Source organism: Danio aesculapii, chromosome 21, assembly GCF_903798145.1.
Source record: "Danio aesculapii chromosome 21, fDanAes4.1, whole genome shotgun sequence".
NCBI lineage: Eukaryota > Metazoa > Chordata > Actinopteri > Cypriniformes > Danionidae > Danio > Danio aesculapii.
In genome coordinates this window covers 41,846,730-41,873,697 of record NC_079455.1, presented here as the reverse complement: position 1 = coordinate 41,873,697, position 26,968 = coordinate 41,846,730, and the positions used below count along the sequence as shown (strand labels likewise).

At 38.5% G+C, this 26,968-nt stretch overlaps 1 protein-coding gene across 1 annotated transcript in view; it reads right to left on the bottom strand.

Moving 5' to 3' along the window:
* ntng2b (netrin g2b) overlaps positions 1 to 26,968 on the bottom strand; it is a 148,981-nt gene that overhangs the window by 82,143 nt on the left and 39,870 nt on the right. Inside the window, exon 2 of the mRNA XM_056446966.1 lies at positions 25,618 to 26,261. Coding sequence (XP_056302941.1) covers positions 25,618 to 26,261 — 644 coding nt within the window. The remainder of the gene's footprint in view (positions 1 to 25,617; positions 26,262 to 26,968) is intronic.

Below are 26,968 nucleotides of genomic sequence, written 5' to 3'. Positions count from 1 at the left end.
TTGGACTTAATCTAGATTAATCTACATTAAAATGGCTCATTTGAATTCTGCCGAAGGCATTCAGAATATATGTGCTACCCAAATAATAAGTCTTTGAGAACGGGTTTCTCAAGCCAGGTGGCGCATTAGACCAGGGGCTCATCTCCTGTTTCCAAAATGCATCACAAACTGCTTGAGAAACTGATTCACTATGAAAATTAGTGATGAAAATAAATGTTCAATAAGATGCACTTGTTTACTAACTGTTTATTCAGTTAAACATGAATTTTGAACTGTAGGCCTACATAAGCTCCAAACAGTGACTTTTTTTTTTTGTTGTTGTTTTTTTTGGATGACCTTAATGCGACTAAAGTCATAACTGAACTAAACAGAAATGGAATTAAGACATGTGGAGTATGCATTATTGGAGTAAACTAATGATCAAACTTTTACCGTCATTTAGGATTTTTCGCCATGTTTTCTGACAAGATCCAAACACTCGGCTGTCAGTAAAGGACCACACACAAACACACACATCACGAAATGTGGAAGTAATTTTCTTTCCATTAGGCGTGTGTTATTAAATTCCATCACACTCTCACCAGTCCTTACTCATTATTTGCATCTAATACCCCAGTTTGTCACGGGGACATGAATGAAATGTTCATGAGTTAAGTGAAACTGCCAAACTGGGCATCCTGCTGATTTGATTCAGAAGGGCACTTTTTTGTCAGACGGCTCACCGGTCAGGTATTCATCCGCGCTAAAATATAAAGGTGAAAGTCATCAGCTTGCTGATAACGGCCCACCACAAAAAAATAAAAATACATATGCTTTATGGAATTATCTGTTGTCTTTGACCTGACTCATGGCTGAGAAAGTCTTACCACCCTGACTCATTATCCCTCTTTTCTGCTTCATAGTCATGCTTAGTCAAAATAAGATCATCATCATATAAACTTTAGATTTGTTGACTTTCAAAACTCGCTGCGTGCCGACACCTCTGCATAAAAGTTACACCAGTTACTCCGGTTTCACAGCACATAGACGCGCGTATTTTATTGCTGTAACTGTAAACAACCGGGATTCACACCGGGAGCAGAGCAGTGCGTGAGGCGTGTGGGAATCGTTCTTTGCGTGCATGCATCAGTTTGATTTCACCCGTGTTGTTTCGCTTGCACATAGAGAGTAACAAGCTTGTGCATGCAAAAGACGCTACATGTGAATGGCCTAACGTCTTTATTCTGGGATTAACACTCTGAATCAATATACTTGCATAAAGTAAATGGTATCTTAAAGCTCATTTCTTTCTCCCCGTCACAGTCTTCCTGTCCCCCCAGCAAGATGCCACCCTGGGCGATCGCCCATATTGCCCATGCCTAAATCCGCCACTGCATTCATCAACATGATTTCTACAGGAGACCAGTTGGATGTAATAAAGAACACAACTCTCATGATTCCACACTCAGTAATGGCATCATCATAATAAGCCTTTGTTTGTTGTGTATACTCGCCCTCTAGTGGCCAAAACTACATACTGTGCCTTTAAATGGCACTGAATGCTGTATTTTAAAGTGGGAAAATTGTTATACAGACTAAGCAATGATAATATGGACTAAGTATCATTAGTCTAATGAAGAGCTGTGACTCTTTATAGCTATTGGCTATTTTAAAAAGGGGAGGAGCTCTTTAATTCACGTTTCAGTTGAAATTACATCACCCTTGGAATAAAGCTGTGCGTTTTAAAGCACTTTATGCTTCATGTTTCAGTAGTGTCTGTACTGTACATGATATATGCCGACATTGATGGCGTTTCCTTTAAGCTGTCTGTTTTATTATTCTGATATGAACATGATTCTCCTCAAACTGCTGTTCTGCAATGTGAGAAGAAAGTGAAAGTTGGAGACAGGTTATGCAAATGCTTATGCGATTGTGTTTCAGAAAGCAACAACGCAGGAAAATGAGCATGTGGGACCAGACACATTTGCATTCAGATGCTTGTTTCAGGAATAGCAAAATGCTGCATACACACATGCTACCATTCAAAAGTTTTTGAAACCTATTCTGCTTCTGCTTACTTGTACTGAAAAATTATGAATTGCTGTAACTCAAGGAGACACAGTGGCTCAGTGGTTAGCAATGTGGCCTCACAGCAAGAAGGACGCTGGTTCGAGCCCTGCCTGGGTCAGTTGGCATTTCTGTGTGGAGTTTGCGTGTTCTTCCTGTGTGGGTTTTCTCCAGGTGCTCTGGTTCCCCCCCACAGTCCAAACACATGCACTATAGGTGAATTGGGTGTGAGTGAGTGTGAGAATGCAAGAGTGTTTGGGTATTTCCCAGTACAGAGTTTTGGCTGGAAGGGCATCCGCTGTGTAAAACATATGCTGGAATAGTTGGCGGTTCATTTTGCAGTGGCGACCCCTTATAAATAAGGGACTAAGGCGAAGGAAAATTAATGAATGTTGTAACTCAATGTTGGGTCAAATATGGACCCGACCCATCTTTCATTCAAATCTTTTTTTTCCCAATTAAATTTAAATGACACTTTTTAACCCAATGGCTTATTTTGTCCATATTTGACCCAGAATTGTTTTTAGTCTACATGAATTTTACTTGATTGCATTATACATTTTTAACGTCATTGCGCCAGTCTCCAGTGTCACATGATCATTCAGAAATTATTATTAATACTTAAATGCTTGCTTATTATCAATGATGAAAAAAGCTTAATATTTTTGTTACTTGTGATATATATATATATATATATATATATATATATATATATATATATATATATATATATATATATATATATATATATATATATATATATTATATAAAGATTTCATTCATCACATTATAAACCTTTACAATTATAATTAATACATTGAATGCATGCTTGTTTTATAAATTTAGTAATTTGTTAGTATTAAAAACCTATGTTAAATTTAGATTTCTATACTTGAAGTAGGCGACGCAGTGGCACAGTAGGTAGTGCTGTTGCCTCACAGCAAGAAGGTCGCTGGTTCGAGCCTTGGCTGGGTCAGTTGGCGTTTCTGTGTGGAGTTTGCATGTTCTCCCTGCGTTCACGTGGGGTTCCTCCAGGTGCTCCGGTTTCCCCCACAGTCCAAAGACACGTGGTACAGGTGAATTAGGAAGGCTAAATTGTCCGTAGTGTATGAGTGTGAGTGTGTATGGATGTTTCCCAGAGATGGCAGGGCATCCGCTGTGTAAAACATATGCTGGATAAGTTGGCGGTTTATTCCGCTGTGGCGACCCCGGAATTATAAATGGACTAAGCCGAAAAGAAAATGAATGAATGAATGAATACTTGAAGTAAACGTTTCTAATCGTACTTTTATTTTGGAACCTAAAAATGACTAGCGGAAATATCTTGTTTTATAATCTATGCTTGTTTCAGTTAACATTTATTGATGGTAACAAAATTGTTTTACTTTTAGTCAAATTTTTAGTACTTGGGGCCAAATTGTTTTAGTTTTGAAGGGTCGAATTTGTTCACACTGATGTTTAAAAATGACTAGTCCTGTTTTTACTAATATGTGCTCTGTCTTGTACATTAAAGGTGCAGTAGGTGATTGTCTTCAGAAACATTTTTTGTTGTGCTAGTTGAAAATCTCTTCACATTACAATAGTACTGATTAAAGTAAATGATATAAATGTGTTTATTTGTGTTTTTATATTCTGGATAAGACATAAAACTAAAATATGTTCATCCAATTAAAAATTGTCAGCCTGACAATTCCCATAATTGTGATAAGTAGCCCAAACTGTCAACAAATGTAGATTTGTACAACTGCTCAACCGTTCACGCAGATCCACCGTTTTATGACATGTGCACAAGAGAGAGAGGGAGAGAGACGGCAGTAAAATCAAATGCTAAATCAATAATAAATATAATCCTGAATTAATATTGAAGTTAGTTTGCACGCTCGAGGAAGGACGACACCATGTCTGAAGTATTTCTGTTAGACAGGTAATGTTCTGTTTTAAAAGTATTTTAGTCACACAAAGCTGATGTAGATTGTGTTGTTACGAATGGGTTATATGCACAGAAGTGTTGTTCAGCCACTGAAATATTCCAGCAAAAGATTAATGTGACTATTTTCATAAGGACCTTTTACAGCATCGATAATGTAGATTTTTATTTAGTTTAACAACAAAACATCAGTAAATAGCGCTATTCCGCCTCACCTTACTGAGCTGAAGTTATTTTCGAACAATGACAGCCTGTGATGCGCTCCCTATATTGTTTACCGCTACTCTGAATATTCAGTCTGAAATAGCATGTAAGCAAGGCTTAGTAATGAGTGGAATTCCTGCATGCCGCCAGCCAAAGCGCGTGAAAGAATGAGACCAGCGATCCTTGCATGCATGAAATATTGAACATTATGATAAGTTTTGCTTGCTACATAACTGAAAACGCGCTAGATATAATAGTTTTTCTTTCAGAATTGTAGTATTACAAAGTACTATAAAGTTTTCTAACTGGGGAATGACGTGATCTAGTGGGTTGTCTAATGTCATCTTTAAGGTGGGCATTTATGTTTCAGGAGGCGTGGTTTTGGAGCGCAGGGGTGGAACTATGTTTCAGATATATTATGCTAACTGGTTAGCATTGTGGCAGATCACCTACTGCACCTTTTTAATATATTTTTAACTTTACCTGATGCATTCGTAATTAAATCTTTAATAAACCATTTTGTATTCCAATCTTGGTTACAAAGATTTTTATCAATTTAAAATTTCACTAAATTAAAATTAACTTTAATTTTGTTTTCTGAACATTTTAATTTCTTAATTTGATAATATGAGGTGACACGGTGGCTCAGTGGTTAGCACTGCTGTCTCACAGCAAGTAGGTTGATGGTTCGAATCCTGGCTGGGTCAAGGCAAGTTTATTTATACAGCACATTTCATACACTGTAGCAATTCAAAGTGCTTTACATACACTTTGAACTGGCGGTCAGCTGGCGGTTCTGTGTGGAGTTTGCATGTTCTCCCCGTGTTGGCGTGCGTTTCCCCTTCGGGTGCTCCGGTTTCCCCTACAGTCCAAACACATGCGCTAACAGTGAATTGAAGAAGCTAAATTGGCTGTATGTGTGTGTGTGTGTGCTTGTGAGAGTGTATGGGTGTTTCCCACTACTGGGTTGCAGCTGGAAGGGCATCCGCTGGGTAAAACATATGCTGGAATAGCTGGTGATTTATTCCACTGTGGCGACCCCTGATGAATAAAGAGACTAAGCTGTAGGAAAATTTATGAATTTTATAATATGCAAATTTGTTTTGTGTATTTATTCTTATTTGTAGCAAACATCCCTAGAAATGCCTCAGTTGCCTACATAAAATCTTATTTTGAAGCCGCTGTATTATCTAAATGGATTTTAAAAAGGCTTTTAAACAAGTAATGCTAATTAGCGCTCCTACAATTGCACATTTACACATTGATGTTTATATTGCGCTAAATTAAATCAGCTCTGTTGTCCTTTATGGAACGTTTTATTGCTGAATTGAACTTACTTTAACACTTTTGTCACACATTTTCTCAGTTTTCTCTCTGTAGATTATAGCCTGGCAGACGAGTCTCAAGATAGTTTCCACTTGACTATTGTATGTGTGAGACTGACTACAAACTAACCCCCACCTAAAAGCCGTCTTTACCCATAATGCCGTACGGTAAAAGCATTAAGGTCACAGGGTCGCTAGTCACGTTTAGACCCAGAGGATTTCAGACAGAGCTTTTAGAGATGACCTTCAGCTGAAGACAACCGAGTGTGTGTGTGTGTGTGTGTATGTGTGTGTGTGTGTGTGTGTGTGTGTGTTTAAAAGGTTAAAATGTACCGCTTCTTTTTTGCTCAGCTTTATCAGGTAATAATGCATTCGCAGCATGTGTGTATTTTTGTAAACACTGTAGTATGTAGTATTTCTGCATGCGTTGTGCATGTCGCAGCGTGAGGTTTCAGTGGGGTGTCTTTCAGCACAGCACAAGTGAATAATTTACATAGACTGCAGCACAAGAAAACACTGAACTCCAGCGTGTGTTTGTGTACGCCAGAGATCCAAGTTAGAAATCCAGCGCAGAAACTGGGTTTTTAAGTGTGTGTAGGGGAAAATAGATTACAAGGAGAGAAAACATGGCCTTGTAAACACACACACACACACACCCACTGAATGTCTTCTCAAAGGCTCTTGAACATGCAAAGACCGAGAGCGAGGTGGATGATGGGAGGTGAAGGGAGAAACGCAGAGATCTGACTGAAGTTTAATAAGTAGTGTTTCTGCTGTATTTTTGGCTGTCCGCTCTACTTGAAGTGTGTAAAAGTCAATGTTTGAACATTTACTCACTCTCGTGCCATTATTTTCTGTCTCTTGTGAAACATTGATTGATTTATTAGATAAAAAAATGTCGTCTTTACATTATCATTCAGAAATTGCTCGTCATTTTCACAAATAAAACAGGAGGCATTGTGCTAAACTAAATATGAAACGCTAAAGTATAAAGACTGAAGTATTTTATTTTTACTTTTTACGATGAATTCTTTAATCCTTGACATGTATCGTAGGATGGATGGACTGATTGATGGTTTGGATGGATGGATTAATTGGTTTTGATGGATGGATGAACTGACTGATGGTTTAATGGATGGATGATTGGACTGATGGATTTGATGGTTGAATGAATGAATGAAAGGGCGGATGGATGGATAGATGTATGAATAGATGCATTTTTGGATGAACAGATGATTGAATGAGCAATGAGCAATAAACAAACTAATGAATGAATGAATGAATGAGCAATGAAATGATTGAGCAATAAAATAATAAAAGAATGACTGAATGGACAATGGATAGATAAACTGATGGATGAAAGGACAATGAATAGATGGATGGATGGACTGATTGATGGTTTGGATGAATGGATGGATTAATTGGTTTTGATGGATGGATGAACTGACTGATGGTTTTAATGGATGGATGATTGGACTGATGGATGGATTTGATGGTTGAATGAATGAGTGAATGAAAGGGCAGATGGATGGATAGATGTATGAATAGATGCATTTCTGGATGAACAGATGAATGAATGAGCGAATAAACAAACAAACTAATGAATGAATGAGCAATGAAATGATTGAGCAATGAAATAATGAATAAATGACTGAATGGACAATGGATAGATAAACTGATTGATAAAAGGACAATGAATGAATGGATGTACTCATTGATGGTTTGGATGGATGGATGGATTAATTGGTTTTGATGGATGGATGAACTGACTGATGGTTTTATTGGATGGATAATTGGACTGATAGATGGATTTGATGGTTGAATGAATGAATGAATGAATGGGTGGATGGATGGATAGAGGGATGAATAGATGCATTTCTGGATGAACAGATGAATGAATGAGCAAGCGAATAAACAAACAAACGAATGAATGAATTAATGAATAAGCAATGAAATGATTGAGCAATGAAATGATGAATAAATGACTGAATGGACAATGGATAGATAAACTGATGGATGAAAGGACAATGAATAGATGGATGGATGGACTCATTGATGGTTTGGATGGATGGATGGATTAATTGGTTTTGATGGATGAATGGATTGACTGATGGTTTTGATGAATGGATGATTGGACTGATGGATAGACTTGATGGATGGTTGAATGAATGAATGAATGAATGAATGAGCAAATGAATGATTGAACGAGCAATAAAATAATAAATGATTGAATGAACAATGGATGGATAAACTGATGGATGAAAGGATGATTATTAGATGGATGGACAGACAGACTGATGGATGGATGAATGAATGAACAAACGCATTGAGCAATGAAATAATGAATAAATTATTGAACAGACAATGGATAGATAAACTGACGGATGAAAGGATGATGAATAGAAGGATGGACAGATTGACTGAATGAATGAATGAATGAACGAACGCACTGAGCAATGAAATGAATGAATGAATGAATGATTGAATGGACAATGGATAGATAGATGAACTCATGGATGGAAGGATGATTAAAAGATGGATGGACAGATGGAGTGATGAAATGGATAGATTAACGAATAATTGAATGTATTGAGCAATGAAATAATGAATGAATTATTGTATGGACAATGGATAGATAAACTGATGCATGGAAGGATGATGAATAGATGGATGGACAGATTGATTGTTGGAGTGATGAATGAATGGATAGATGAATTGATGGATGGATGAATAGATGAGCAAATTAATGGTTGGATGGACTTGATGGATGGATAGATGGACTGATGGATGCATGAACAGATGGAATAAATGAATTAACGAATGAATGATTCGACCGATGGATGGAGAGATGGGTTTCTATATGAACGACTGAGTGAATGAATGATTGAACAATAATTGGATGAACTGATGCATGGAAGGATGACGAATAGATGAATAGAAAGATGTACTGATGGAGAGATGGATGGATGAACAGGTTAATGGACCAATGGATGGAATGATCTGTTTCTAGATGAACAAAGAATGAACAATGATGAATGAACAGATAAATGTACATCCATCCATCTCTCTCTTCATTAGTCCATCCACCAAATGGGCCGTCTTCCTTCCATCAAACAATGATTCAGTCATTCATTCATCTGTTTATCCAGAAACACTCCTATCCATTCATTGTTTATCTGTTCATCCATCCATCCAACGTTTAGTGCAACTATTTATCTGTTTGTTCACTTCTCCTTCCATCTCTCTATTTATTTTTCCATTTGTCCATTTGTTTGAACAACTAAACGAATGAACAGTGAAAAGATGGATGGAAGGAAGATGAATAGATGAATGGAGCGATGGACTGATGGAGAGATGGATGGATAAACAGATGAATAGACCGATGGATGGAACGATTGGTTTCTGGATGAACAAAGAATGAACATTAGATGAATGAACAGATGAATGTACATACATCCATCTCTCTACTTCAGTCCACCCATCTATACATCGTGCTTCCATCCATCAGTTCATCTATCCATCCATCCATTAATTAATGAATTCAGTCATTCATTCATCTGTTTATCCAGAAACACATCTATCCATTCATTAGGTTCATCTGTTCATCCATCCACCCAACGTTTAGCGCAACTATTTATCTCTCCTTTCATTCTTCTTTCAATCTCTCCATCTATTTGTCCTTCCATTTGAATGAACAATGGATGGATGGATAGTTGAACTGATGCACACTAATGAATTGAGCATCATCCAGTATGTATATTGTGATTGTGCTCATCATGTGATCTGCAGTTAGTGTTTATAGTAACAGATGTAAACGCAGACCAGCACTACAGAAATATGCTACAGAAGAGTGTGAAAGCTTTAAGTATGTTAATGTTTTAGCATCTGCGAACACAGACTCTTTCCAAGGACACCCTCACACCTTCCTTCCTTCCTTCTCTCTCTCTTTTTCACTCTCTCACACACACACACACACACACACTCTCTCTCTCTCTCTCTCTCTCTAAGTGGCTCTCTTGAGAAATAAACCGAGTAAATGTGGGGATTGCTAAAGAGAAGGAGGCATACAGACACACAGAGACGGAAAATGAGAGACATGGGACTCCGAGCTTGTTTGTTCGTTTTACTTTGTTTGTTCATTTAAAAATCGAAGGAGGAAAATAACTGCAATAAAAACTAAAAACTGGGAGGAGGAAGAGGTGAGGGAGAGATTTGAGGAAAGTGCTGACAGTGAGTTAGGAGGCAGCAAAGGCAGTATACACTGATTATCAAATCAGCCGTCTGCGCGAGAGCATAAATCACTCCGTCTGCACTGACATCTCTCGCCTGCATCGCCTTTTCCTCCTTTGAAGCACCTTTGAAGATGTGCCGCTCGCTCTGAATTATCACTGATTTAAACATATAAAGTTTCTCTGAAGCTGTCAGAGCGATGAGCCGAGACTTAAAAAAAAAAGTGTCAGTTTTATTGTAGTCTTACTGAGGTGACTTTTTTGGGATTTGCTAAACTCTAGTAACCATGTAATGCATAAATGTACCTGCTTTAATTTTTGTATACTTTGATAAATCTGAAATATGCTTATAGAATTTTTTTTGCATTGCAAGTTTAGCACAAATAAATGAACACCATCAATAAAAATATCTTCATCACTGCTTTGTTTAAACATGCAGTTAAATCACCCAGGGGAGCCACCGCTCAGGGGAGCTTACTTTGTTGATTCAGTAGCGGTGCTTATTTTCAGATTTTTACTCATTTGACCTGAGCTAAGTAATAGTGTTAACATCTCTTCTCGTTTATCAATGGTTTTCCAAACAGAATCTTATGATTTATGATATATTCACCCTGGCCACTTTATTAGGTACTCCGACTGCTTGTTAACACTAATTTCTAATCAGCTAATCACATGGCAGCAACTCAATGCATTTAGGCGTGTAGACATGGTCAAGACGACTGCAGTTCAAATCGAGCATCAGAATGAGGAAGAAAGGGGATTTAAGTGACTTTAAATGTGGCAAGGTTGTTGGTGCAAGACATGCTGGTCTTAGTATTTCAGAAACTGCTGATCTACTGGGATTTTCACACACAACCATCTCTAGGGTTCACAAAGAATGGTTAGAACAAAAGAAAATATCCAGTGAGCGGCAGTTCTGTGGGTCAAATGCCTTGTTGATGCCAGAGGTCAGAGAAGGATGGCCAGACTGGTTCCAGCAGAAAGGCAACAGTAACTCAAATAACCACTCGTTACAACCGAGGTCTGCAGAAGAGCATCTCTGAACACACAACACGTCCAACCTTGAGGCGGATGGGCTACAGCAGCAGAAGACCACACCGGGTGCCACTCCTGTCAGATATGAACAGGAAACTGAGGCTACAATTCGCACAGGCTCACCAAAATTAGTCAATAGGAGACTGGAGAAACATTGCCTGGTCTGAGTCTCCATTTCTGCTGCCCCATTCAGATTGTAGGGTCAGAATTTGGCGACAACAACATGAACACATGGATCCATCCTGCCTTGTATCAACAGTTCAGGCTTGTGGTGGTGTAATGGGGTGGGGAATATTTTCCTGGCACACTTTGGGTCCGTTAGTACCAATTGAGCATCGTGTCAATGCCACAGCCTACCTGAGTACTGTTGCTGACCATATCAATCCCTTTATGACCACAGTGTACCCATCTTCTGATGGCACGATAATGCACCATGTCATAAAGCGTGAATCATCTCAGACTGGTTTCTTGAACATGGCAATGAGTTCACTGTACTCAAATGGCCTCCACAATCAACAGATGTCAATCCAATAGAGCACCTTTGGGATGTGGTGGAACGGGAGATTCGCAGCCAACAAATCTGCAGCAACTGCATGTTGCTATCATGTCAATATGGACTAGAATCTCTGAGGAATATTTCCAGTACCTTGTTGAATCTATGTCATGAAGGATTAAGGCAGTTCTGAAGGCAAAATGGGGTCCAACCCGATACTAGTAATAAATTGGCCGGTGAGTGTACATTTGAAGTCCTGTGAATATTTTGTTCTATTTCAAACATTTCCCAAATAAAGTTTAACAGATTCAGGAATTTTTCACAGTATTTCCTAAAATATTTTTTCTTCTGGAGAAAGTCTTATTTGTATTATTTCGGCTAGAATAAAAGCAGTTTTTAATTGTTTAAAGAACATTTTACAGTCAATATTATTAGCCCCCTTAAGCAATATTTGTTTATGATTGTCTACAGAACAAAGCACTCTAACTTGCCCAATTAACCTAATTAAACTTTTAATTATTAAAATTAAAATTATCTGCTGAATGTCAAATCAGTTCAGCTAATTCTATCAAACCTCTTCAGCTGCTTCAGAACGCTGCAGCACGAGTGGTCTTTGATGAACCCAAAAGAGCACATGTCACTCCGCTACTCACCCGTTTGCACTGGCTGCCAGTTGCTGCCCGCATCAAATTCAAAGCTCTGATGTTTGCTTACAAAGCGACCTCTAGCTTGGCTCCTTCATATCTGCTCTCACCTCTGCAGATATATGTGCCCTCCAGAAACTTGCGTTCTGTGAATGAACGTCGCCTCGTTGTTCCATCCCTAAGAGGGAAGAAATCACTTTCCCGAACTCTCACATTCAATCTGCCCAGTTGGTGGAATGAACTCCCTAACTACATCAGAACAACCGAGTCACTTGCTGTCTTCAAGAAACGACTAAAAACGCAACTGTTTTGTCTCCACTTTTCTTCCTAATCTGCAACTGCCTCTCTGGCTATACCACTAACTGTGCCCTCTCTCTCTCTCTCTCTCTCTCTCTCTCTCTCTCTCAAAAAAAAAAAAAAATTTTACTAATGCTTTGCTTCTTAGACTTTACACACCTGAAACTTGTCTATAGCACTTGTTCACTGCTGCTCTTATAGTTGTGTAAATTGCTTCCTTGTCCTCATTTGTAAGTCGCTTTGGATAAAAGCGTCTGCTAAATGACTAAATGTAAATGTAAATGTAAATTATACTTTAAATGTCACTTTAAGCTGAATACTAGTATCCCGAAAAATGTCCAGTTAAATATTATGTGCTGTCATCATGACAAAGACATAAGAAATTGGTTATTGGAAGTTAGTTATTAAAAATATAGGTTGCATGTACAGAATGGCATATGTTTTATAAGTGTGAAATCCAAACATGAACTTGTATGTTATATATGTAATTTGCATAGACTGCCGAAATTACAGCAGTGGCAAATCTAGGAAAATAGCAACTGTATATAGAGAGAGAATTGGCTTGAGACTCATGTGAAGTACAGTATAGCATAACTAGCTGCTCAGAATAAAAACACACCAAACATTTTCAATGAGAGAAGCAAGTGCAATCATGCAAGACTGTGTGTCTTGACAATTAAGCACATTTAATGTTTCTCCTAATTTCTTAGACACTGTAATGTGAATAAGCAAGTTTTTAATGTGCAATGATTGGCCCTTTTATTAGGGACTCCAGTTGTAAAATTCTTGTTAATGCAAATATCTATTCAGCCATGGCAGCATCTCAATGCATTAGACATGTAGACGTGGTCAAAATTATCTGCTGAATGTCAAATCAAGCATCAGAATGGGGTAGAAAGATAACTTAATTGACTTTAGATGCACTGGTCTGAGAATTTTAGAAAGTGCTGATCTATTGGGATGTACAACCATCTTGGGATTACAGAGAATGGTCAGGAAAAGAGCAAATATCCAGTGATGGAGAAAAAACCCTTGTTGATGTTAGAGGTCAGAGGAGAATGACTGGTTCAGATGATAGAAAGACATCATTAACAAATAATCCACCAGGGTCTGCAGATGAGAATCTTCTGGCCACACAACACATCCAACCTTGAAGCAGATAAGCTCCATCAGCAGAACAACAGCGCACAGACACTCCTGTCAGCTGAGAACAGCACACTGAGGCTACAATTCACACGGGCTCAGCAAAAACTGGACTGTGAAACATTGGAAAAGTTCTGATGAGTCTCAATTTCTGCTGCCACATTTTGATGAAACGACATGAAAGCATGGATCTGTCCTGCCGTGGATCAACCATTCAGGCTGCTGGGGGTGTAATGCTGTGAGAGGGTTTTTTTGAGTGTAGTTGCACTAATGGATGGATGAATGGATGGATAGTGGCCATATTGGACAGATGGATAAATAAATAAATGGATGGATAGTTGCACTAATGGAGAGATGGATGCATGGATAAATGGATAGATAGTTGCACTAATGGAAGGATGGATGGATAGTTGCTTTAATGGACAGATGGATGAATAAATGGATGGATAGTTGCAATAATGGAGAGACTGATGGATGAATGGAGAGATGGATAGCTGCAATAATGGAAAGATTGATGGATGGATAGTTGCTGATGGATGGATGGATGAATGGATGGATGAATGGATGGATGAATGGATGGATAGTTGCCATAATGGACAGTTAGATGAATAAATGGATTGATAGTTTCACTAATAAAGGGGTGGGTGAATAAATGTATGAATATTTGCACTAATGGAAAGATGGATTAATTGATAGTTGCACTAATGGAGAGATGATGGATGGATAGTTGCACTAATGGAGTGATGGATTAATGGATAGTTGCACTAATGGAAAGATGGATAAATGGATAGTTGCACTAATGGAGAGATAGATTAATGGATAGTTGCACTAATGGAGAGATGGATTAATGGATAGTTGCACTAATGGAGTGATGGATTAATGGATAGTTGCACTAATGGAGAGATGGATGGATAGTTGCACTAATGGAAAGATGGATAAATGGATAGTTGCACTAATGGAGAGATGGATTAATGGATAGTTGCACTAATGGAGAGATGGATTAATGGATAGTTGCACTAATGGAGTGATGGATTAATGGATAGTTGCACTAATGGAGAGATGGATGGATGGATAGTTGCACTAATGGAAAGATGGATAAATGGATAGTTGCACTAATGGAGAGATGAATGGATGGATAGTTGCACTAATAAAGAGATAGATGAATAAATGAATGGATAGTTTCACTAATGGAGAGATGGATGGATAGATAGTTGCACTAAATGGATGGATAGTTTCACTAATGGAGAGATGGATGGATAGATAGTTGCACTAAATGGATGGATAGTTTCACTAATGGAGAGATGGATGGATAGTTGCCATAATACAGATGGGTGAATAAATGGATGGATATTTGCACTAATGGGGAGATGGATGGATGGGTAATTGCTATAATGAACAGTTAGATGAATAAATGGATGGATAGTTGCACTAATGGAGAGATGGATGGATAGGTAATTGCACTAAATGGATGGATAATTGCACTAATAGAGAGATGGATGAATGGATAGTTGCCGTAATGGAGAGATGGATGGATACATAGTTGCACTAATGGACAGATGAATGAATAAACAGCTGGATAGTTGCACTAATGGAGAAATGGATGGATACATGGTTGCACTAATAGAGAGATGAATGGATGTGTGCACTTTGCCATTGTTTTTAATTTAATTTATTTGTATTTTATCGCTGATCAAATAGGGTTTTGCAAGTTAGTTATATCATGAGAAATATTGTTATCCCAACACTCAACAACATCACATATCACATATTTTCACAGCGTCATGCAGCCCAACTTCCTAATGCAAAATCAAATCTCCAACCCTTTTTTTAAATTTATTTATTTCGAATGTATAGTCAATGTGTCTTATGGTTGTTTGTTGCAGTCTTCGACAAACTCTGCGAGGTTCAGATTTTTGAGTTCCCTTCACAGCTCCATCAATCTGTCTTTGGGAATCTGCAGTGGTCTCGCTCTTTTAGCGACGCTCGTCCTGTGAGGATTGTTTAATGCAGTCTCTCCAGGGGTCGACCGCACACAGTTAACACAATCTCAACACACGCGCACTCTACTCATGCCCTTCGGGGGGAGGAGGAGGACACCAGCTATAGTTATAACTCAGAGAGACAGACATCCTGGCTTTTCACAAAGTCACACTGTGTTACGCCTGTAGCAGCTGCGCTGTGTGTGTGTGTGTGTGTGTGTGTGTGTGAGAGATCTCTCATGTACTGACACCAGTCGGCCCTCCAGAGCTTTGAGAGTGCAGATTATTCATTGGCGACCTGTAGCTGTCACACTCCGCTCTCACACACATATATACTGTATACATTGTAGTTGCGACTGCATCAAGTGATGGGCCTGGAAAACTTGGATCCTTTAGACTCAGCAATCATAATTATTTATAAGAGTTTTCAAAAGTTAACCCTTGTGTATTCATTGTTTTCATTATGGCAGTTTTTGCCCCGTTGACTTGCATTATGACATTTTTTGATTGCAAAGCATTGACACCAAATAATCATATATTCTTGATTGTTGGTGGATTTTCCCTTTTGGGAAGTGGTCAAATTTTTACTGTTGATCATCAGTTGGCAGCATTAACCCTGTAGAAAGCCTGTGCAAAAACTATTTCTGGCTTCTATATGTTATATGAGTTCTATGGAGTAAAACCGCAGATTATAGTGTGTGTGAATATATATATATATATATATATATATATATATATATATATATATATATATATATGAGCAATATCACACTCGTAGCAGTGCGATGTGGCTGTATATCGGCCATGTTGGGAGGCGTGCGTTGGCACTAGGCCGCAGGCCGAGCACCTTAGTGTCCCACCAGTGACGATATACAGCAACATCACACTGCTACGAGTGCGATATTGCAGTTATACAACAATTTGAAGGCATAATCCTGCATATAAAAAGCAAAATCAAACACGAAGAGTGTCAAAACCTTTTTATAAGAGAAACTACTTTCTTCCCCCATTCACATCTGCAGCTGAAGTCAGAACAGCAGAAACAGCTGCTCATTCACCAGCATCACTTTAGAGCCAGTGTTTGAATGATTCTCTAGCGCAGGCATGTCCAAGCTCGGTCCTGGAGGGCCGGTGTCCTGCAAAGTTTAGTTCCAACCCCAATCAGACACACCTGGGCTAGCTAATCAAGCTCTTACTAGGCTTTCTAGAAACATCCGTGCAGGTGTGTTGAGGCAAGTTGGAGCTAAAATCTGCAGGACACCGGCCCTCCAGGACCGAGTTTGGACACCCCTGCTCTAGCGTAATGTCTAAAGTGATGACAAAACAGGTGATTTTGCTCACATTTTAAGATTACAAGGCTGAACGGCATGAAATTTCGCAGTATTTCTCTGTTGCAATCAGGAGATCACAATATTACTATGGTATAAATACAGCACTACAGCAAACAAAAGAGCGAGCTCGACTTAAAGTCATTTACCTGTTTAATAATGATTTCATCAGCTGTAGTTTGAAATTATGTGTTTTTCCTCTTAGGGCTTATTATGCGGTCTCTGTCGCCATCTTGTGGATGAACATCGTCAACCGTTTTTGCTCAAAGACAGGCTAATGGTCGCTGACGTGCTGTCTCTAAGAAATTATTAATATTTAAAATAGGCACTATCCTTATAAATAAACTGCATAGTTGCAATCTAAACAACTACATTCTCCACTAAAAAGGCCTCAAAAGTACATTACGTTGCCCAACAGCTACAATATTTGTCAAACTGTAGAGTGTCCTCTGCTTGTTGCTGTATGTGGGCGGAGTAATACACAAGGGCAAAGGGTTAAGAGGCTGGACGAGTGCTGTTACTGGCGGAATATCGCACTATTTATATACATATATATATATATATATATACATATATATATATATATATATATATATATATATATATATATATATATATATATATATATATATATATATATATATATATATATATACATACACATATATATATATATATATATATATATATATATATATATATATATATATATATATATATATATATATATATATACACACACACAAATGTCATTTGCGTCCCCATTAAAACGCCGTTTGCGTGCATGGCACGGTGGCTCAATGGTTAGCACTGTCGCCTCACAGCAAGAAGGCCGCTGGTTCGAGCCGCAGCTGCGTCAGTTGGCGTTTCTGTTTGCAGTTTGCATGTTTTCCCTGTGTTGGTGTGAGTTTCCTCCGTGTGCTCCAGTTTCCCGTACACATACACTGAATTGGAATAACTAAATCGGCCATAGTGTATGTGTGTGAATGAGTGTGTATGGATGTTTCCCAGTACTGGGTTGCAGCTGGAAGAGCATCTGCATGGTAAAACATATGCTAAAATAGCTGGCGGTTCATTCAGCTGTGGCGACCCCTGATGAATAAAGGGACTAAGGAGGAAAATATTTTTACCAACTTTTGTTTTCCAGTGCGTAAGATCACACACACATTTACACACACGCACACACACTTTTTATGATCGATCACAAGCCGTCAGCCATATCGTAACCAGTCTCAGCCTAAGAATAACTTATTGATCTTCAGATTGTGTTACCAAGGGTGTGTGTGTGTGTGTGTGTGTGTGTTTAAAAGCCTCTATTTATGACTAGCCTAAATACTACAGGAAGTGGCTCAGCAATGACAAACACACACCATCATTCACTGTCACACAGAACTGAACATCAGGATTAAACTGTGTGAGTGTGTGTTGTCCTGGTGTTCATCACACCGTGTGGACTAAATGTCCCCTCAAGTACAGTAATACCAGTAATTTCTGACCTTGTGGGGACATCTTTTTTAGTCATCAGCTAAATCAGACAGCTAAATCAGACAGAATGAAGTACTTTGAAAATGTAAAAATGCAGAGTGTGTCTTGTGAGGGGGGGTTAGGGGGAGAGTTGGGGGAAGAGGACAGCATATACATCTATGAGAAGTCCCCATTACACAAAAACTCAACGTGTGTGTGAGTGTGTGCACTTTTATGAGGTGTGTGTTCATATTTGCTTGTGTGTGTATATGCATTTGTCTGTGAGGTGGTTGTGTGTTCATTTTGTTTGAGTGTATGTGTGAGTTTGTCCGTGAGATTTTTGTGTTTGCATGTGTGCCTGTGTTTATTTGCGTGCATGATTGTGTCTGTGTGTGTACGTTTGTTTGTGTGTGCGTGTGTGTGTTTCTATGTATATTGTATGGCTGTGTGTGTGTGTGTGTGCGCGCATGTGCGCTTGTTTGTGTATGTGCTTTTGTTATTCTATGTATACTGGATGTCTGTGTGCGTGTGTGTGTGTGTGTTTGTGTGTGTGTGTGCATGAGTATGTGTGTACATGAGTGTTTCTATGTATATTTGTTGTCTTTGTGTGTTTGTATAAGTGTGTGTGCATGTGTGTGACTGTTTGTGTGCGCGTGTGTTTTTCTATGTATACTGTGTGTGCGTGTGTGTGTGTGTGTGTGTGTGTGTGTGTGCGCATGCATGTGTGTGTTTCTGTGCATCTGTGTGCATGTATTATTGTTGGTGTATATAAATGTGTTTCTATGTATACTGTATGTCTTTGTGTGTGTATGTCTTTGTGTGTTTGTGTGTGTGTGTCTATGTTTCTATGTATACTGTATGTCTTTGTGTGTGTGTGTGTGTGTGTGTGTTTATGTTTGTGCGTGTTTCTATGTATACTGTATGTCTGTGTGTGTGTTTGTGTGCCGGTATGGGTGTGTGTGTTTATGTTTGTGCATGTTTCTATGTATACTGTATGTCTTTGTATGTTTTCATGAGTGTGTGTGTGCATGTGTGCTTGTTTGTGTATGTGCGTTTCTATGTATACTTTGTGTATATGTGAGTGTGATTCTATTTCTATGGTATTTGTGTGTGTGTGTGTGTGTGTGTGTGTGTGTGTGTGTTTCTATGTATAATGTATGTCTTTGTGTTTTTGTATGAGTGTGTGTGGATGTGGGCCTGTTTGTGTTTCTGTGCATCTATACATACTGTATTTCTTGTGTGTGTGTGTGTGTGTGTGTGTGTGTGTGTGTGTGTGTGTGTGTGTGTGTGTGTATGCGTATGTGTGTCAGTGTGTGTGTGTGATTGATCACAGTGCTGTGCAGTGTCAGCAGTGGTCTATACAGAAGCAGGTTACTGTACGTCACAGCAGAAGATGAGTGTGTTTGTGTGCGCAGGATTGAGAATATGAGTGAGAGCGGAGCAGTGAAGTGTGTCTCGATACAGATGTCTCTCTGAGAGCGGAAATGACACTCCATAAATCTTCCAATAATCACACACTCGCAGTATTCATGTACTCATCATACACCCTGAGGCTGTAATATACATCTGAGTGTGATCGAACTCTCGCAGCCATAAACCAATACACAATTGTTTCATTCATTCATTTTCATTCGGCTAAGTCCCTTATTTATCAGGGGTCGCCACAGTGGAATGAACCGCCAACTACTCCGGCATATGTTTTGCACAGCGGATGCCCTTCAGCTGCAACCCAGTACTGGCAAACACTCACACACACTCATTCACACACACTACAGTAAATTTAGTTCATCCAATTCCCCTATAATGCTTGTGTTTGGACTGTAGGGGAAACCGCAGCATCCGGAGGAAACCCACGCCAACACAGGGAGAACATGAAACTCCACACAGAAATGTCAGCCAGGACTCGAACCAGCGACCTTCTTGCTGTGAGGCAACAGTGCTAATCACTGAGCCACCATGCCACCATGAATTGTTTTATTTGTAGTTACTGATAAAAGTTCTACAACTTTTATCATTGATTAATTTATTGATTATTGATTGATGTGAGACACACAGTTATTAATGCCAGCCGATTCGAATGTCATCATTTGATTGCATTATGAGCGGTTATCAGCTGATAGATCAGTGTTTCCTCTAGGATTTTTCCAGCTGTGGCGGCAGGCAGGCCTTTTTTACACAGATCTACCATCTACCTGTGGCGTTATTTCAATGACAAATATCGTGAGCGCAGTATTACAAGTCGAGATTGCATTTATGTATTAGCCTACATGCATGTGAATCTCTTTGCTTGCGCGCCGATTTCCTCTCCTCGTGCACATACTTCTTGCACGCCCCCTCAAATATACACTGCTCAAGCGCAGATCTTCTTGTGTGCTCTCAAATAAACGCTGCTGAAGTGTGATTTAGTGTGTTTATGTAACGAGTATGTCTCCAGCATTTATTACATTTGCGAGGAATATTTATAAATGTCTCCAATAGACCTACAGAGCGCCATTAATGCGTCCTGGAGTAAAGTGAAATGGCTATACGTAGTGTTTGCTGCCCTCACGCATCACGCACCTGTCAGTCAGACAGCACGTTATCTTAAGGGTTAAACAAATGACGCACATTACTACTACGGTTACAGAAAAGTTTGCGCTGTTATAATTCACTTACCTTTTAATACGTTTTGGTGCGATTATTACCCGCTATTAAACAAAACCACACGACTGATTGTTTTGAATGAAAAGCTGTAATGTAGCCGTGGCGGGATCAATTTTGGAGTGGCGCCCCGCCATGGAAGAATGAATGTTGCGGAAATCATAGATATGGGCCAGTAGGGGCCTTCTGCATCTACTGGTAGGCTCAGAAGGCTTTTATCATCCATCCATATGGTTAATCAGCTCTAGATCACATACAGCTGTTGCCAGAAGTTAAGGAGAGTTATTTGTGAAGTTTATTTATAAACAGATGTCGAGAGGATCACGTGCTTATGATTGTTCACAGCTGTTCCAACTGTAGCTCATGACTAATTATCCTATCAGACGATCTTTAACTCACTATAAATAACCAGACATTTCTCATCTCAATATCTTCGTCTTGAGAAACCAACACTACTTTCCCTCCTTTCAAACGGGCAACACGGTGGCCAGTGATGAGCGCTGTTGCCTTACAGCAAGAATGCCCCTGGTTTAATTCCTCTCCAAACCAGGTGACATTTCTGTGCGGAGTTTTGCTCGTTCTCCCCGTGCTCACGTGGGTTTTCCCCGGGTCCCCCGGTTTCCTCCCACAGTTTAAAAACAAGCACCCTAAACAAATAATCAAACCTATTTTAGCCAAGCTCCGAGTACACCTTCTCAGCATCCATATCTGATACTTAGATACACTAAGCAGGAGGGGGGAGTCATCGAGATCTACCTGAGCTCAAACTCCCCTCTCGCCCTGCAACGGGAGGGAGCCCAGGGCACGAGGATCTTATAAGCTCAGGGCTCTCTCCCGGGACAGCACGCCAAACAAGCTTTATTATCAATCATCAGCTAAGTGTGAATTTTGGGAATATCATAACTAAAAACTTAATATATTCCAAAAGAATAATAGGTTTTTAACTTTTATTTAACGTTTACAATGCAGATCCAATTAGATCAAATTTATTTATTTATTTTGGTTTATTTGGAAGTCTTTCATATGATATATCTACTAAAAGACAGAAAATATTACTTTATAAACTGGTTTGTGAATAAATCATATGAACATTTTCATATTAGTCAATAATTATTCTGAAATGAATTGAAAACTGAATAAATATCAATTTACACACATTTACACAAGTTAATAAACAATCAATCATGGGCTAAAAATCTGCGGAATTCTGCCCATGCAGATTGGTTCGAACCCCAGCTGAATCAGTTGGCATTTCTGTTTGGAGTTTGATTGTTTTTCCGTGTTTTGGTGGGGGTTTCCTCCGAGTGCTCCGGTTTCCCCCACAGTCCAAACATATGGTTCACACATGGTGAATTGAATAAGCTAAAATGACCATAGTGTATGAGTGTGAATGCAGAAGTATATGGCTGTTTCCCAGTGTTGGGTTGCGGCTGGAAAAATTTGGCGGTTCATTCCACTGTGGCAACCCCTGATTAATAAAGAGACTAAGCTGAAAAGAAAACGAATGAATGAATAATAAACACATGCACACATATAAACACACACACAAGACATCCAAACACAACTGCACAGACATACTCGTATTCTTCGTAAATATAATCTCAATAATATAGTATTTTCGTTACATAAAATAACATGTGGGTGACAATGTGGCTCAATGGTTAGCACTGTGCTCTCACAGCAAGAAGGTCCCTGGTTCGAGCCGCGGCTGGGTCAGCTGGCTTCTGTGTGAAGTTTGCATGTTCTCCCCGTGTTGGTGTGGGTTTCCTCCGGGTGCTCCGGTTTCCCCCACAGTCCAAACACATGCACTATAGGTAAATTGAATAAACTAAATTAGTCGTAGTGTATGAGTGTGCATGTGACTGTGTTTGGGTGGTTCCCAGTACTGGGTTGCAGCTGAAAGGGTGTAAAACATATGCTGGATAAGTTGGCGGTTCATTTCGCTGCGGCGACCCCTGATGAATAAAAGGACTAAGCCGAAGGAAAATGAGTGAAATAAAACAACATGAATACATTATATAATAGTATACATTATTACACAATATTTTATCTGTCTGTGATCTATCAATATCTATGTGTTTCTCTGTGTGTCTACGAGTCAAATATTGTTTGTAAATGATGAAAGGTATTTTTTTTTTGCCAGTGATGAGCTATTCCTATAATAGTGAAGTCATTTGTTGGACAGGTATTAAAGAGTTTTTGTTAACCATCTGTCAGTCATCGCTGTTATAGACCAGATCTGTACCAGACCCCAGTGTCTCATTTATACTATTATGACAGTCAATTTCCAAACAGGTAATGACTTGAGCATTATTGCGCATCATTTATGCGCCTCCTGATAGTTATGAATGTTATTGGTAATGATAACACGCCTTATGATAACAAGCATATGTTTGTCTCAATAATAACAATCTGATTAGATGAGTTGCTCCAAATGGTTTATAGGTAATAACTGGCCTGACTCAGAGTCGCTTAACTCACAATGATAGCATGGGGTAGATTAGTCATCAGCTAATGCAAAGCAAGTCAACAAACAGTAATTGTTTCTGTGTGGAGATGTTGTGGTAAAGGCATGAATTAAAAAAATATATACATATACAGTCAAAAATATATATTGTTATCCATCTTAAAATATATATAGTATAATTATAAATTGCACATTTTGAATATTACTCTATAATTGATATGTATATTACCCAAGTTAACACTTGGAAGATAACATCTGAAATAGGAATTGAAATTAGGGTTGATTCAATTTATTTATTTATTTTTTTTGTTTTAAACAATTTCGAAATTCCTACAGATGAAATTCCAGAAGTAAGAATCAAATTTGGGATCAATTCCAAGATTTCTACATACGAAATTCCTGAAATAGGAATCCAAATTGGAATTGCCTCCAACAGTTTGGATTTTGATTATTTCAGAAGCAGCAGTCTGAATTGCGATCAATTCCAAACTGTTAGTTTTGGATCTATTCCAATATTTCTACATATGAAATTCCTAAAATAGAAATTGAAATTGGGATCAATTCCAAAATGTTTGATTTTGATCCATTTCAAAATTCCTACAGACGACATTTCAGATGCAGGAATCAAATTTGGGACCAGTTTCAAAATTTCTATATGCAAAATTCCTAAAATAGGAATTGAAATTGGGATTGATTCAGAAATTCTAGATTTTTATCATTCCAGAAGTGACAATCACAATTGTCTGTAGAAAATGTAAAGTCTTGGAATAAATATTGGAATGAATCTATTCCATAAAATTTTCGATCCAATTCCAAAATGTTTGATTTTGATCCATTCCAAAATTTCTACAGACAACATTCCAAAAGTAGGAATCAAATTTAGGATCAACTCCAAAATTTCTATATACACAATTCCTGAAATAGGAATCGAAAGTGGGATTGATTCCAAATATTTTTAGTTTTAAATGATTCCAAAATTCCTACAGATGGCATTCCTGAAGTAGTAATTGCAATTGCGATTAATTCCAAAATTTCTACATACAAAATTCCTGAAATAGGAATCAAAATTAGGATCAATTCCAAATTTTCTGATAGCTACTTCTGAATTGATCAAAACCAAAAAATTTGGAATTGATCCCAATTTCAATTACAATTTCAGGAATGTTGTATGTAGAAATATTGGAATGGATCCAAAACTAACATTTTGGAATTGATTGCAGTGCTGATGGCTACTTCTGAATTGATCAAAATTGCAATCAATTTCAAAATGTTAGTTTTGGATCCATTACAATAATTCTACATACAACATTCCTGAAATAGTAATTGAAATTGGGATCAATTCCAAAATGTTGGATTTTGATAAATTTCAAAATTCCTACAGAGACATTTCAGATGTAGGAATCAAATTTGGGACCAGTTTCAAAATTTCTATATACAAAAGTCCTGAAATAGGAATCTAAATTGGGATTGATTCCAAAATTTTAGATTTTTATCATTCCAGAAGTGGCAATCGGAATTGTCTTTAGAAATGTAAAATCTTAGATTAAATATTGGAATGAATCCATTCCATAACATTTTTGATCCAACTCCAAAATGTTTGACGACATTCCAGAAGTAGGAATCAAATTTAGGATCAACTCCAAAATTTCTATATACAAAATTCCTGAAATAGGAATCGAAAGTGGGATTGATTCCAAATATTTTTAGTTTTAAATTATTCCAAAATTCCTACAGATGGCATTCCTGAAGTAGCAATTGCAATTGGGATTAATTCCCAAATTTCTATATACAAAATTCCTGAAATAGGAATCGAAAGTGGGAGTGATTCCAAATATTTTTAGTTTTAAATGATACCAAAATTCCAACAGATGGTATTGCTGAAGTAGCAATTGCAATTGGGATTAATTCCCAAATTTCTTCATACAAAATTTCTGAAATAGCAATCGAAATTGGGATCAGTTCCCAAATTTTAGATGTTGATCAATTCCAAGATTTCAACAAATGGCATTCTATAAATAGGAATTGCAATAATTCCAAAATGTTTGATTTTGATTCATTCCAAAATGTCTAATGGATTTTAGATTTGGATCCATTGCATTATTTCTACAGACATTCCAGAAAAAGGCAATGAGATTTAGGATGAATTCCAAATCTCAATTCTGATTCCTACTTCTGTAATCAATGGACACAATCTAAGAGAGGTTCCTCGTTGCTGCGATTCTTTTTCGAGCATAGTTTTAACAATAAAAATTCCAAATCCCAATTCTGATTCTTACTTCTGAAATCAATGGACTCAAATCCAGGAATCGATTTCTTACTGTTGTTGCGACTCTTTTTCGAGCATAGTTTTAACAATAAAAATTAAACATAGTCATAATTTCGAATGTGTATCTCACCTGGCTAGCACCTCCACATTAGAAATGGCGTAGAAGTATTTAAGCAGGTTGTCCCTCTGCACATACGTTCCTCCTAATGCCGGCCTGAGGAGCCGCAGCCTAAGACTGGTGAAGCTGAAGAAATCTCGTAAACCCTTCATGCTCTCCATTCGTGTGTACAAGCCCTCCATGTTGAGCAGCCGTGGACCGGCGAAAATAGCGAAACGAGAACGCACCTCGAATCGCACCACCTTCTCATTCTTAGAGCCGACCCAACGTGAGTATTGCTCCGTGCAGATTACCCGCATAGCATTAGCGGCGTTCAGATCTCGCACGCGTCCTGCTGGCATATTAAATGCATCAACACAATCGTCTGCATAGTACTGATATGGCTGCCACGTGCGGCCGAAATTCAGCGATTTCTCCAGCACCATGACGGTGGGTCGGCCGTACTCAAAGGTGATCTGGATGTCATCGGTGAGCTCCAGGGTTTTGTTCCAGGACAGGGTGATGTTGGCCTGGAGGGGTTGGGGATAGCGACGCCACGTCACCGTCTGCCAGTATGTGATGAGGCCACTGCGCTCGCGATCCTGCATCAGCTGCGGTGGGTGCGCCAGATCAGGGTTTGAGGCGTCGCATTCATCACTGCACAGATACGGGTTCTCCTGCAGAGAAAATACAGAGAAAGATACATTGGTGAAGGAGTTTTGGTTGTTTGTGATGCAATTTTGATTTTGTGTTGTTGTAATTTGAGTTAAATCCATAGACTGTAAAATATATGGACGTAGTATCCGTGATGTCACCCATAGGTTTCTGAACACTGCAAAAGAAGCTACAAGAAGGCGCGGCCAACCGTCGCCATTTTGTTCGCGCGTCATCGCACCCACGGCGGGATACCAAACAAGGGCAAAGAGGCAGAGAGTGAGCAGAGCTCCAGACACCTGTTGGCACTTTGCTTAGACCTGGCAGACAGACTTTACTTTGGGAGAAACGCTTGATACTTTATTACCTGCGACTCGTTTGTGTTCTGACCACATGTGCTTGACTGTACACTATATCAATAAAGTGTTTAGACTTTTAAAAACACTGTAGTAATACATTGAGCCACTAAGCATTGTTCTTATGACGTTTTTCTACAGGAGGAAAACACGAAATATGTCCAAACACTTCAGATATAGTGTGTGTTAGTAAATGCAAGACTATTGATGAAATCCAGCATAACACTGTATGATAACGCTTCAGATGACTGTTCTAGAGCCTACAGCTAATCAATCTGTCACATTCTGCAGTGCTTTACGGGTCTAAAGAAAAATATTAATGATAAATGATCTTAAATAAAACAAATACATTTATAGAGATGGTATATAAGTAT